The sequence below is a fragment of the Necator americanus genome, chromosome I (assembly GCF_031761385.1).
Source record: "Necator americanus strain Aroian chromosome I, whole genome shotgun sequence".
Taxonomy (NCBI): domain Eukaryota; kingdom Metazoa; phylum Nematoda; class Chromadorea; order Rhabditida; family Ancylostomatidae; genus Necator; species Necator americanus.
Window position 1 is genome coordinate 14,819,086 of NC_087371.1, and position 12,580 is coordinate 14,831,665.

The 12,580-nt window shown below is 40.7% G+C and overlaps 2 protein-coding genes across 6 annotated transcripts in view; both read left to right on the forward strand.

Moving 5' to 3' along the window:
- RB195_005574 (uncharacterized protein) overlaps window positions 1–6,451 on the forward strand; it is a gene marked incomplete at both ends in the record, with an annotated part of 70,653 nt that extends 64,202 nt beyond the window's left edge. For 4 of the 5 annotated variants that reach the window (XM_064178168.1, XM_064178167.1, XM_064178169.1 and 1 more), the window contains 8 exons: window positions 1,630–1,757; window positions 1,817–1,858; window positions 4,805–5,071; window positions 5,555–5,692; window positions 5,759–5,922; window positions 5,986–6,068; window positions 6,140–6,243; window positions 6,386–6,451. In XM_064178168.1, coding sequence (XP_064035242.1) covers window positions 1,630–1,757; window positions 1,817–1,858; window positions 4,805–5,071; window positions 5,555–5,692; window positions 5,759–5,922; window positions 5,986–6,068; window positions 6,140–6,243; window positions 6,386–6,451 — 992 coding nt within the window. Of the gene's footprint in view, window positions 1–1,629; window positions 1,758–1,816; window positions 1,859–3,931; window positions 3,980–4,804; window positions 5,072–5,554; window positions 5,693–5,758; window positions 5,923–5,985; window positions 6,069–6,139; window positions 6,244–6,385 lie in introns of all 5 variants that reach the window. The other variant, XM_064178165.1, reaches the window with a different exon arrangement.
- Window positions 6,452–9,929: 3,478 nt separating this feature from the next.
- On the forward strand, window positions 9,930–11,341 carry RB195_005575 (uncharacterized protein; the record flags this gene model as incomplete). The annotated part of the gene is made up of 3 exons (XM_064178170.1): window positions 9,930–10,082; window positions 10,949–11,011; window positions 11,081–11,341. 3 exons carry the CDS (start codon window positions 9,930–9,932, stop codon window positions 11,339–11,341), a joined length of 477 nt encoding a protein of 158 aa, XP_064035247.1.
- Window positions 11,342–12,580: the final 1,239 nt, after the last annotated feature.

Sequence of the window (12,580 nt, forward strand, 5' to 3'; positions counted from 1 at the left end):
TGTTTTGATGTAAACCTTCTTTGAGAATGATTTGCATATCTCCTGTATCCTCTGAAAGAGACCTACAATATACAAAAATATTTTAATGGTATAAGGAAATGCTGGGGACGTTCCTAGTTCTTCTAGTCCACAAATCCCAAATATCTTGCATAATCGCTATGAATATGTCTTTTTATTCAAGCAGAATGCAAATCTTATGGATCGGAAATCCCCGTGGGATTATCTATGCGCATCTGCAAATTTTTCCGCTATTTCCTGGATCACAAAGTGTCTTCTTATGAAAGACACCCATAAAAGGATCGCCGAATAGCGCAAGAAACTACTACCTCAGAAAACATACGTCGCACGTGGTTAGTAAAAAATCACTCCAAGTAGTGTTCACCAGATGCCAAACGCATTCCTGCTATCATGTCTGCGTGTGTACACGTTATAGTGAAATATTACTAGGCAGAAGGGGACGCAGCAGAATCTTCCTCGAACATTCCAATTGTCCACGACACTTGCATGGTGTAATTTGAGACCAACTCGTGATATTGTGAAGGTGGGGAAAGCTGTGGAGAATATGAGACGAACGGTTAAAGAAAGGAGAATAGAGGGAGAAGTCAGGGTCTCCGTGGATCCTTTTTGCCTAGTTAGTTACTCTTACTTACCCTTTACCTGATCAAATAAATCTGATGGAGCAGCAAAATCCCTGAAATGGCTGCATGGATATCCGTTCAAGAATACCGTGTAGTTCCACCGGACCCTCTCGTAGATTTCGACGACGGTCGCTTCAGCTTTGTTTGGCATGTCAGTGCAGTTCGGTACTGTTGCTGGTGTCAGAAAAAAAGCTGCGTCGAAGCATCCTTGTTTCTTGTACGGTATTGTCATACGCTGCATCTGTTTACCGTAATCACCTTAACTCCTCCTGTTCGTCGAGCACGCATTAATACTTCCATTTAGTCCCAATCGCGTGCGCGAGAATTTTAAGAAAATGCGAAATCGTACGCAAAATTCAACATTTTATGCTGTTTTCCAAAATTTACTTGGTAGAGATTACATCGTTAACACAATCATCATGGAGTTGCAACCTAGTAATAGGAGAACTGAACGAACGAATGAATGGCGGAACGAATGGAGAGAAAGGATGAACGAATGAATGAATAAATGAATAAAATGAATCAACAAACTTTATCGACGGGTAAATAGAAATCAGGAAATGAATGGATAAATGAAAGTGAGTAAATAAAAGAATAGTAAGTGAATTATTATTAAAATGAATGAATGTGCAAACTTTATGCGCGGATAAATGGAAATTATTGAATAAATGAATATGGCCAACAACCGAATGACTTTGTGAATGAATTAATAAGTGAACTAATAAAAAATTGGAAACGAATGAAAATGAATAGATGGCGAACAAACGAAAAAAGGAGTGAATGAGTGAACGGACGAATGAATAAATTGAAACGATTGAGTAAATGAATGATCACCAACATCCTTCATAGTTGTGATTCGATTTTGCCCGGGCTTGCTAAGTCGTAAAATAGAAACCCCTTATTGTCTCGGATATTTTTTGAGAAAGATTGATGAGAATTATCCGCGATAGAGGTCCTCTACGACTTGGAGACCATGTATTCGGTTTTCCAGCCGTTGTTCGCGTATATCCAAGCACACACGAGCTGTTCTCCTCACGAGTCCCCATCGGAACACTTGCTTTTGCTACCGCCACTCAACAACTCTACATTAAAGTAAACAACGGTTGGAAAGAGGTTATGGTATGTGCATTTACTCCTACAGTAACCATTTTATTCATTTTAAATGCGAATTGTTGCAGCTTGGTGCTTTCCATCCGATCGTCGAACAACGCCAGTCACTGGTGAGTGCTTTTCTACGATTTTCCGCTGTTACTACCACTTTTCTTATTGTTGCTGCCGTTAATTATTTATAGCAGAAAGAAATCATCTAACAGACGGATCTCTAGAACAATCTATATATGTCAGATGAAAAAATGCGCAAAATTCTACAGGATTACAATTACAGTTACATTTACTATTCTACAGTAATTTGTTGAATAAACATGAAATAGACACCCCAATAACAACAGCAAAAATGAACGATCAACAATTTCACGAGACTTTCTTCGAGGCTACTGAATATTCTACATGAACTTTGTTTTGACGATCTCTTCTCGCAAAAATTTCGAAGAAGGAATATTTTATTTTGATGAAATCGCTCCATATTCTCCATTTTTTTTCTCTCAACAGAAATTCATTTTGTCAGGGAGAGATTGAATATTGTTACCATTAACGACGTAGGAAAATAATGACTTAGCGAACGACGGTGACTCTAAAGGCAGCTTTAACGTTCAAAAAAAAATTTATATTATTGCGTGCGGTAACATTATGAAACCTGTGGATGGTAGTAAAAATGCTCCCAAATTACCGTAGATTTTGCAGATGACACAAATTTACTTCTTTAGTTCTTTCGCGGTTTGAAATATCAACAAAAAAAAATAGAGGACTAGGTTTGGGCGTGGAGCCGTGATGTCACCATCAACCAATAAGTGCACATGATCAGTTGATAAGTGCAGTTGCGTTCATGTTTCTAGATCGCTTTTCCACAGTAGATCAAAAATATCTACAGATCTTTTGGAGCCTTGTAATTACTTGGTTACATAGAACTAAAGGATAGAGGATAAGAAACATATATAGTATAGTATAGTAATAATACTTCTATAATATAGGATACAAAGAGCTATTTTCATGAAAACATTATTTCAACATAACTTTTTTTTTGGTGAAGATATGCTAGAATATTTATAAGATATATATTATAGAAGATGGATATTTTTCTACAAACACCAAATTTTAGCGAATATGGGTGAAATGGAACCTTCAAAAATGAAACGAGTATCACCATATGTAAGAGGCCAACTACTGAATGGAAATTTCGAGAAGGAAGGGAAAATCTATAATTGTCGCTAAAAACGCAATAAAGCAGCATTCGACGGTTCCAACACTTCGATTCCAAGTAGTTCAACGGTCTTGCGAACTCTGCTGAAGCAATCTTTGCTCTGGAGCAGGTGGTCGCAGCCGATGGGCGAGCGTAAAGAAACAGTAAACAAAAACAAATGATAAACAGAGCTTTGGAAGCGAATTACTCGAATAGCAACTAGTTCCCACTCTATCTCTTTGCATTTCTATTTCATGTAACTTAAATTGAATACTTAATAGGGATGAAGCTGTGTGTGAGTCTAAAAAACCTTTTTTATTGCGTGCTTTAAGAAATAATTAAGCGTTAAGATTGATATTTGTCAACGTCTAGTCAGTAGTTGGAAATTATTAAGAGACGGACGTTTCAACAATAAATTGTCAAACGAAACAAGCCAGATATCAAGGGTTGACGGTTTAACGGCACTGCGGTCTACATTACCGAATGACTTTAGCACACGGTTGAATATTTGGCGTCTGAGCTTTAAGACAACAGGGGAATGAATGCAAATAAATAAAACAACTAACTGTACTTATAAAATAAACAAAATATCACATCCTCGAATATACTTCAAAACTGTCTGAAAGTCGTATTTACGTAATGAAGAGATAACCTGAAACTGCGCGGAGCTTCTGTTCAAAGTGATCTTCAGTTCCTATCATTTGAACCTTAAAAGTTCCTACTTGTTAGGTACATGGTAGGTAGTAAAAACGATGTAGGAGCGGGCTATTTCCGTCACATTTGCGTTTATAAATTTTCGAATCCACCTTTTTTTCTTGGGATCGCGACGAGATGATCGCACATAGAACTGAAATAAGGAACAAGTCTCGTAATGAGCAATCGCGAAGTTCCTAACCTTACCTAGCGTTTGTGCGGAAAATCAATACCTATCCTTTGCACGTGCAACTGTTCTTCTATAACTAACAGGGCTGTTCTTATTTACATTTATGAATTTTAGCCAATAGTATCTGAACACGATTTGCAGTCGAACCATCTGGAATACTGGGTAAGCAGCTAACGTTGTGCAATTGTGCGGGCACGTCACACACGTAAAATCACACACAGAAACATTACAAATCATATAAACATGAAACGAACATGTCCCTGGTGGAGGGTTCGCGTGCGCTAATTTTTGCTACGCTGGGCGTAAACATCGTCCCATTGCCGTCAATTTAACCAGTACTCGAATCATCCACCGTCATTGTCGCTTCGTAATAATGTTGTGACCCTGCTCCGAACATTAGTGACGTGAAACAGCCAAAATCAGTGAGTTGGTTAATCGATATATCGATTGCTGGTTGAAGAAGATGATCTTATCTTAGCGAGATCGAGAGACGATGTCTCGACACCGACCGTGCGTTCGTCGCTCGATTACGGTAATTGTGAGCTGTTCTCATCACGAACGTATATCGTATCCACACATCTACATAAACGCACTTCTGCGACCATAGATTTTGCAATGGTGTGAGGTGTACGGTATGCGAGGTTTGCCACTCTGTTTTGGTTGGCTTCCTGCCAGCAGCACTCCGACTCACACACACACACTGTCTCTACCGTAGTTAGCCGTCGTTTTTCCGCTATCGTATGTACATATAAGGGACATACACGTATGTGCGTCGTGGCAGATATACACTAGGGGCGGTCACGCAGCGTGGCCGTTCACCGTACTTTTCGTAGCGTCCCTTTGGTTTGCCTCAATCCGCTAGTAATGTCGTTGTTGTGTCTTTCTTTCCTCATTTCCACTGTTGTGCGACGCTCTGCCATGTATAGTGTGGGATACAGTACTTTTTAGTTTGTACCGTAAGTGCGACATAAAATCGAATTTGTTAAGGAAACGGCTCGACCAATAGCACGTCCCGCTCCGTCTGTCCCACGACGTGAGCAAACTGGCCCAGCTCCGCCACCTCCGTATCCATCACAACTTCGAACTCATCCGTCACCTCCTCATACGCGTAATCCGTCGACGAATCCACCATATCCCAAAGACGAACCAGCATCACCAATTTTGCCATACCAAATGGAAACTCCTGTACCGTCTCCGCGGTTCCATCCAAGACCACCAACAGATCAGCTTCCCACGCAACACGTAGACGCAGTGGTGAGTCACGTATTTCTATGGGTTTATGGGATTTCACCCTTTTCGATAAGGACTGCAATTAGGAACCAATTCCTTGCCGCAAAAATTCTAATGTAACTTTTTTCGCTGTCGAGACTACCGTAAGGTTGTTTGGTTTGTAGTGGAGATTGGTAACTTGCATCTGAGAAAGGGAAAGGCTACTGCTGTGGGCTTACAGCGTTTCAGAACTACCGCATCTCTTAAACTGAAGTGTAACGCGACTGCTATTGCTGCTGTTAGTAATCAAATTTCAATGAAATTCAGGAAATAATCGAAGCTGGCCTTAAGTACAACGTGTTTGTAGGGAGCGTTAGTGAAAGTGTGATAGGGAATTACGAGGTGTACGAGAGTCCTCAAATTCCGCAAAGGGTTTTTGAAAAAATGTGACTTGCAGAGGGAAGTAGCGTACAAAATGGGGATATTTCCATGATTTCCTGATATCACAAGGATTTTTTTCTACTGTAGATCCATTTAATCGCTCTGAACACTCCATACGATGGAAATATGCGCGGGATGCGCGGAGCTGATCTCCAATGTTATCGAGAAGCACGAATGGCTGGATTTACGACTACGTTCAGAGCGATGCTCTCCAGCAATGTACAGGTGACAATCAACGTTAACACTTCGCCTTCTTGCCGTCCTTCGATGCCATCACTTCAAATATTTCAGGACATGCTCCGAATCGTGCACACAGTCGACTGGGATACGCCGGTGGTGAACATCCGTGGTGAACATCTGTTTGCTAGTTGGAGAGCGGTTCTGAACGATGGACAACGCTCCACTCGCCCACTGTATTCGTTCGATAGACGTGACGTCATCAGTGATGATCAATGGTGAATCGGTTTTTTTCACACTCGTGATCTCCACAAGATCGACAAGTTCATATTTCTCACCAGGCCCGACAAACGGATTTGGCACGGATCGAAAACAGGTGGCATACGTGCCGGCGACTATTGTGATGGATGGCGAGCAAATTACGGTGAGCTGTTTTATCTCTTGTCGGCGGTACTGTAGTCGTAAGTACTGTGCTCTGTTACTGGTACCGTTTAGCTTCGCTATCCGCTATGGCCGGTGATCCACGAATTCCTGGTGGTTTGATCTCTCATGCGCAGCTCGTCAGCTGCGATCAGAAACTGATTGTTCTCTGTGTCGAGGTTTCATATTTCTATCTTTTATTTTCCTTTTTTCGAAGATTATCTTTCCTTTTTGTTCCAAAACAGATCGAAGGGAGATTTTCCCACAGTACTTCCCATTGCAGTACTTCTCTTTTCTTTATTTTTCTCGACTCTTTTCCAGAATATGTCCAAGTATCACGGTGATCGAATTCTTAAGAAGAAAAGGATGGGCGAATTTATATTTTGATCACTGCCTATCACGTTTCACAACCGTGGTGCTACTGTAGCTACTGTATCCCAGGAACGATACTGTACTGTACTGTAGGCATCGAATTTCACCCGCACTATCCCCATATTCTCTGGTTAATCTCGTTTGTTTAAGTCTGCCGTTACGTCCGGTGTTGTTCTTGCCATTCCTTCCGTTGTTTTGATTTCACTTTTATCTCTCATATATTTATTTGTCGATCGATGATGTCATCGCGATCAAGCATGTGTTCGTGTTCAAATACCCATGCATCTTTCATTATTGATTGATCGTAGATCGCTTCCAATGTGTGCAATGTTTGTATAGATCTGGTCAAAAGCGTATTGCTAACTTTAATCAGAGAAGTCAGTTTTACTTGTATTTATTATTGATTAGAATCTCTTTCCGAAGGCTTTGCTCCGTAGTAAGTGAGGCTGCACGCAGGCTTTTAATTTGCTGCCGACCCGGCACAACGAATTGGTTTTGTTTGTTGTTTTGCGATCAGAGCAGCATTGTTTTGTCGGTCACAATCTTTTCTATTTGACTTTGGAAATATTCAATAATTGTGATAAAACTCGTGTGTCTACTAGAAGTAAATGCTGCCAGTCGTTGGGAAATTTCTCACTCAATCGCAAGTGGATATGGGTTCCCGTCCGAGAAATACAGGAAATAACAAAAATCTCGTGATTTCTGTATTTTATCAACGAAATGTCGTGGTTCACTGAAATTGTTTATAGCTCCACGTCAGTTTAAAGCGACAAAGTTTCATTGTGTTATGGTTGTTTTCAACGCCCACTTCACTAATCAGCAGATAATTTCCTCAAAGATTATATTTTCGAGAAAAAGAAGAATTAATGACATCCCCTTTGCCGGCTCCATTATATCTCGGTATGAATTGAATAACTGAAATTCTTTAGAATTTCTGTCTATGCAGCGGAAAAATTATTCTGCTTATTATGTTTTGCTGAGCTATGGTTCACATCCACGGAAAATGCTTCAATCTCTGCCTAAATCGTTCTCCAACATCTCTTTTCAGTCATTCTTTTTTGTTCACCAATAAATCTGCTTGCTACCATTCTCGTAAATAATGATTAACGTACAGCTGTTATGTGCTGGCGGCATATCGTCCTTCTGATGCATTTTATCCGCTGACTCGCCACTGTAGTACTACTTCTTATTATATCCATTTAAAGAAATATTCTCTCTCGTTCAACGTATAGCCGGTTTGGTGGAAGCTCAAAAAAAAAACCGTGAAGACATTTGAAAAACTCTGGCACACCATATCCATCTCTAGTCATGGGAATACGAGAACTTCAGTAGAAAATCCATATTTTTTCCTAACTTTATTAGCATTTTTGTACTCACGAGAAAGTCTCGCTAAATTTTCCCTACTGCTCACGTTTAGTACGTGCCTTTGATTATAATCATCTACAGAAAATTCAACTTTTTACATCTTTTACTTTTAATTCTTTTATTTCATCTACATCTGTAGATTTCCTTTAGTGTTGAAATACTTATATCTCTTAGATAAGAATTTTCTTTACAGTGTTTCAGTAAAGCCCCGTTGAATTTTTTAGAATCTTTTCATGCTTAGAGAATCACTGTAGTTTTAGTGTGCACTAGGGTTCAGTAACACGTAAAAAGCTTGAGAGAATTGATTTAGAGACATCCACCGTAGCCGCAAGTATTTTTTTGTGTTTTTACATTGTTTACCTATAGATCTTGACCTATGAAATGCAACCTATCCGACCTTCGACCTGTCTCTCTGAAAAGAGAGCTTTAATTGCAGAATTTTGCGTTTTTCACTACTGTGGATGTAGTAGTACACGCACTTTGAGGACTTCATGCAGCTTGTACTACTCTCTCAAGACTCCCATAAAGCTCTATTTTGAAGTATCTCAATATCTAGGAGTACATGGTTGGAAGAAGACACAGATTCTCGGAAAAATTGTTGTCATTTCAATTTTCTCTACTTATTTTCTTTCAAAGACTGAGAAACTGAATGCTAATAATGGGAGGCTTTTGTTGGTTTTCATGGATATCACGATGATCGCTACATCCAGGAGGACCTACATCTTTCCAAATCTAAGGATCATTTTCCAGGACTAATGAAAATCGTCATCATTCCTCATGAAACAAAAGCGAAATGGCAGCCCCGGATAGGGAGCTCGCCTAGGAACCGTACTTGGACTACAAATGTTTCCTCTCTTCCTCACATACTGACAAATACAGTAATTAGAGTACAATAACATCAAGAATATCAAAAACAACGTTTCTGGTCCCATTCAATGGCAACTTAAAGAGCGCACGGTCACCAATTTGTTGAAGGCCGCACATCGCGAAATTGATGTTTGATCTCATCATGAAGAATTAGAGATCGGGGTATACTTCTCAAATATCAACGCCACCACACTCCGTTCCCTCTTGTAATCCGAAAAATGGCGTCCGAACAACCTTGGTTGTGCCCGTCTCTCCGACGATGCAACTTATTACGGCCACTAGTACAATAACAAGTCGCCATGCGTCTGCGATTGTACAGGATGGATAGCTTCTGCTACTAATTTGAGTTACATTGATTGAATTGCGGACGTTGGACCACGTGGAGTTGCACGTGTGCTATCGCGTAAGAAGTTGCATCGTTGGGGAGACTGGTTCACCAAGGCTGTTTCTCACAACTTTTTCTGAACTACTAAGTGAAATTGAGTGTGATTACGATCATAATTGTGAACTGCAACCTTATTTCTACCTATCGCGGAGGGATCTCAACACCATTCGATGTCGCGATACGCTGCCTTCAAAATGCGTCCATCAACGAACAGAGGAGAGATGGCATGCAGGTTACCTGGGGCACCATATAAATGCGTTTGATTGTGCGCCCATAGCATTCACAGAGTTCATTTTCGGAGACCTGCAGCCTACAAATGAGATTTTGCCCGTATCCGACAAGCATGCAGTTATTAGTCCTCAATCTCGTTTTCCCTGAATTGGCGCTAATTAAACTCACAGCAACTGCTGGGACTGCTGCACTATAATTTTATAAAATAATGGCAAGTATGGTTGGTTCACGAGGACATCGCCGTCCTCTCCGCGCATGAGAAGGTGATGCGCTTCTCGACTGGTCGCTATTAATACTATCTGAAAGAATTTTCTTGCTTGCTTTGCTTGAATTGTTGTTTCCAGAGAAGCGGTAGTTCTTTTTAGACGCTTCTAGAATTAAATTCTAGAAGTAACAAAATCGATCGTCTTGTTTCCCGGAAAGAATTTCTGTTCTTCCCGCATCACAGCAATTTGAGCTGTTTCTATTTGCTCATGTAACAATTAACACTGCATCAGACGTTAGAGTTTCGCTCGAGAACTTTTAAAAAAAACCTCTCCAAATATCCAGAAATTGTGATCACGATCGTAGCGCGCGCAATCAATCGAGATTGAATTCGTCGTAACTGGCAATCCTCATTATCTACATCCTATTATTTTTAGCGAAATGAACTGCACCGACGCTGCCGAATACATGTTGTTTACACCACAACGTGTGATTTTATTCGTGCACGTTTCTTTCTGCATTTCATCCATTATCGTCAATTTACTTTTTGTAAAATATTGCAGGAAAGACGTTTTCTTCCATTGTAACTGTAAGGTAAATTTTTTCCTACCTGACTTTTTCATTTGTCAATGACTAGAAATATTGTATGAAGAAAAAAACTCAACCTAGAAAATAGATAGTTAGAAGAAGTAAACAGGGCCATTGCTATTTGCTTACAAAGTGGTTCCTTTTCAGGCGCTGGTCTGTCCGTAAGTTCTTTTTCTTTTCTTTTCTTTTGCGAGTTTTCTCATAACTTAGTCGAAACGCTTCTTGTTGTAAAAGTAATTTCCGTTCGGACTTGAAGTTCATGTTGTTTAAAGCCTCTTCACGATATACTTGAATGAATCTTTGTTGAACTTCGGTGTTTTGCGCTGTACTTCGTTCTGGTCATTTCTCTCCGACAGCCTTCTCCGTTTCCCTTTAAAGGCATCACCCCACGAATCTGAGGTGGTACGGATTTCAGGTGGAGTATTCGTATACGGGATAGTAGATTATGGAGAGGGGACGGGGAGTGATTCCGTTTCTTTCTAATTGACGTGAAAAACAGTCCTGAAGATACAGCGCGTGCGCTCCAATCGAACTCGTTGTAGAAAATAGTGCGCCGGAACGCTCGAAGCCGTATCTTCCGGGCCGTTTTTTACGGCAATTAGGAAGAAATGGACGGAATCACGCTCCTCTCCATAATCTACGATCCCGTAGAAAAATATTCCACCTAAAATCCGTACCACCTTAGATTCGTGGGGTGATGCATTTAAAAGATGCTCCTGCCGCCCATGCGTCTGCTGTGGACGAGTCGTAGCCACAAGCAAACCGGCACGAAGACCACGAGATTTTCAATGTAACCTTATCTACCCTTCTCATAATCACATCCTTCACGTATCCACGGTTGTTAGTGGAAAAATCATTTGCTCCATATTCAGGTTCTACTATGGACGTTAGTTGTTATTAACATTGCACACTCATTATTCCTTGGAACTTTACAGGTGCTGTAGTTTTTTTTTGCTGGAAAATTATTGCAAGGAATTACCAACGAGTTAACTTGTTTATTCCAGGGCACTCATTTATATAAACTCTTCACTGCCAGCAATCCTTGCGACCTGCTAGTCCCGGCTGTGTTCTGTTATTCGCTAAGAATGCCGTCTACAATGTGCTTTAGTGCTCATATAACTATTCATTTATCTATAGTGATTGAAAGAGCGGTGGCATTGAAATACCTGAGCACCTATGAAAGAAGCACACCTGTTGCTGGTTTTGCGTTGGTGTTCCTTTCGGTGAAATTTTACTCAAGCATAACTATCCAGACAAATCGGTGAACCTACCATAGAGTTAAAATTCTCAACTTACCTACCGTAGGATTATCCACGCCTGAAACTTAGAAGATCATGCAGAAGGGAGCTTAGAAAGAAAAAACGTTGGCAATCTTTCCACCGTCATGATATAGTCGGATCAAAACGACCAGCTGAGCTTGCTGCGCTCGGACTTCGGGGCGGGAACCTAACTAGCTCCTCTCAACTCTGTTGTCCAAGTCGCTCGTAACCACCAGCTGAACCTCGCCGCTCCGAGTTCTCGGCCGTTCACGAACGACTATATCCACACTAAGTCAAAAGATCCCAGTGAATCACGCAAACGCCACAGCTAAGTCTACGCATCCCTTGTTTTCATTTCCTGAGAAAAGATTAAGGTTGTGATTAAAAAAGAAGAGTTGTGCTGCGATTTGCCTGCTGTCGAATCAAAATCGACCTGGGACCGTGTGCAATTGCACGAGCGGCCGCGCTTGGGGATGGCACAGTAGAGCTGGCGGGTGCGATCGGGGTGTGACCCTCGCTCGCTGCAATCGGACTGCAGAGATGAATACTGGTCCTATGTATCACCACGTCAAAACCTAATTTGTCTGGATGCACTCTTTTTCATTGTGTTTCTATTTTATTTTGACTTTTAGATCGCTTCGGCTTTTGGATTAGCCATTTTCGCTTATGGTAAATACCAGTTCTCGGTGAAAACATTCTACTGTTCGGGTACAACCAAGGACACAATCACTGATGTCACCATTCTTAGCTATGGTTTAGAAGTTCTCGAGGCTTTTACTATCTTATTATTCGGGAGTGTTTATTATCTCAGTTCGAAAAAAAGGTGATGTTTCCTAATGTTACGCACGCCATCTCTATACTTGGACATTTTCTCGCCTTTCTGCTTGTTACTTTTCCGGATAAGCTTTTTTCAAAAGTTCCAAGTTGAGAGGATCAAATGTCATTGGTCATAATCATCGCTGTGAACCCCTCTTCATATCGATGAATTTCACAAAAACTCACTGAAAAGAAAATGAAAGGAAAATGAAATGTGTATACCCTGTGGGTGATTATCGATTATTAGCCACTTTTGTCCATAAATCGATAGCACGGAACGAGGTAACAGAAAATAATCAAATATCATGTCACAATACCAAAACTTCCCAGTGTTGTCTCACTTCGGCAATTAAGTGCAGTGGATTTCGATCGGACATCTAAGTATACGCAGGATTCTTAAGTGACTCAGTGACTTATGTACGACATTAA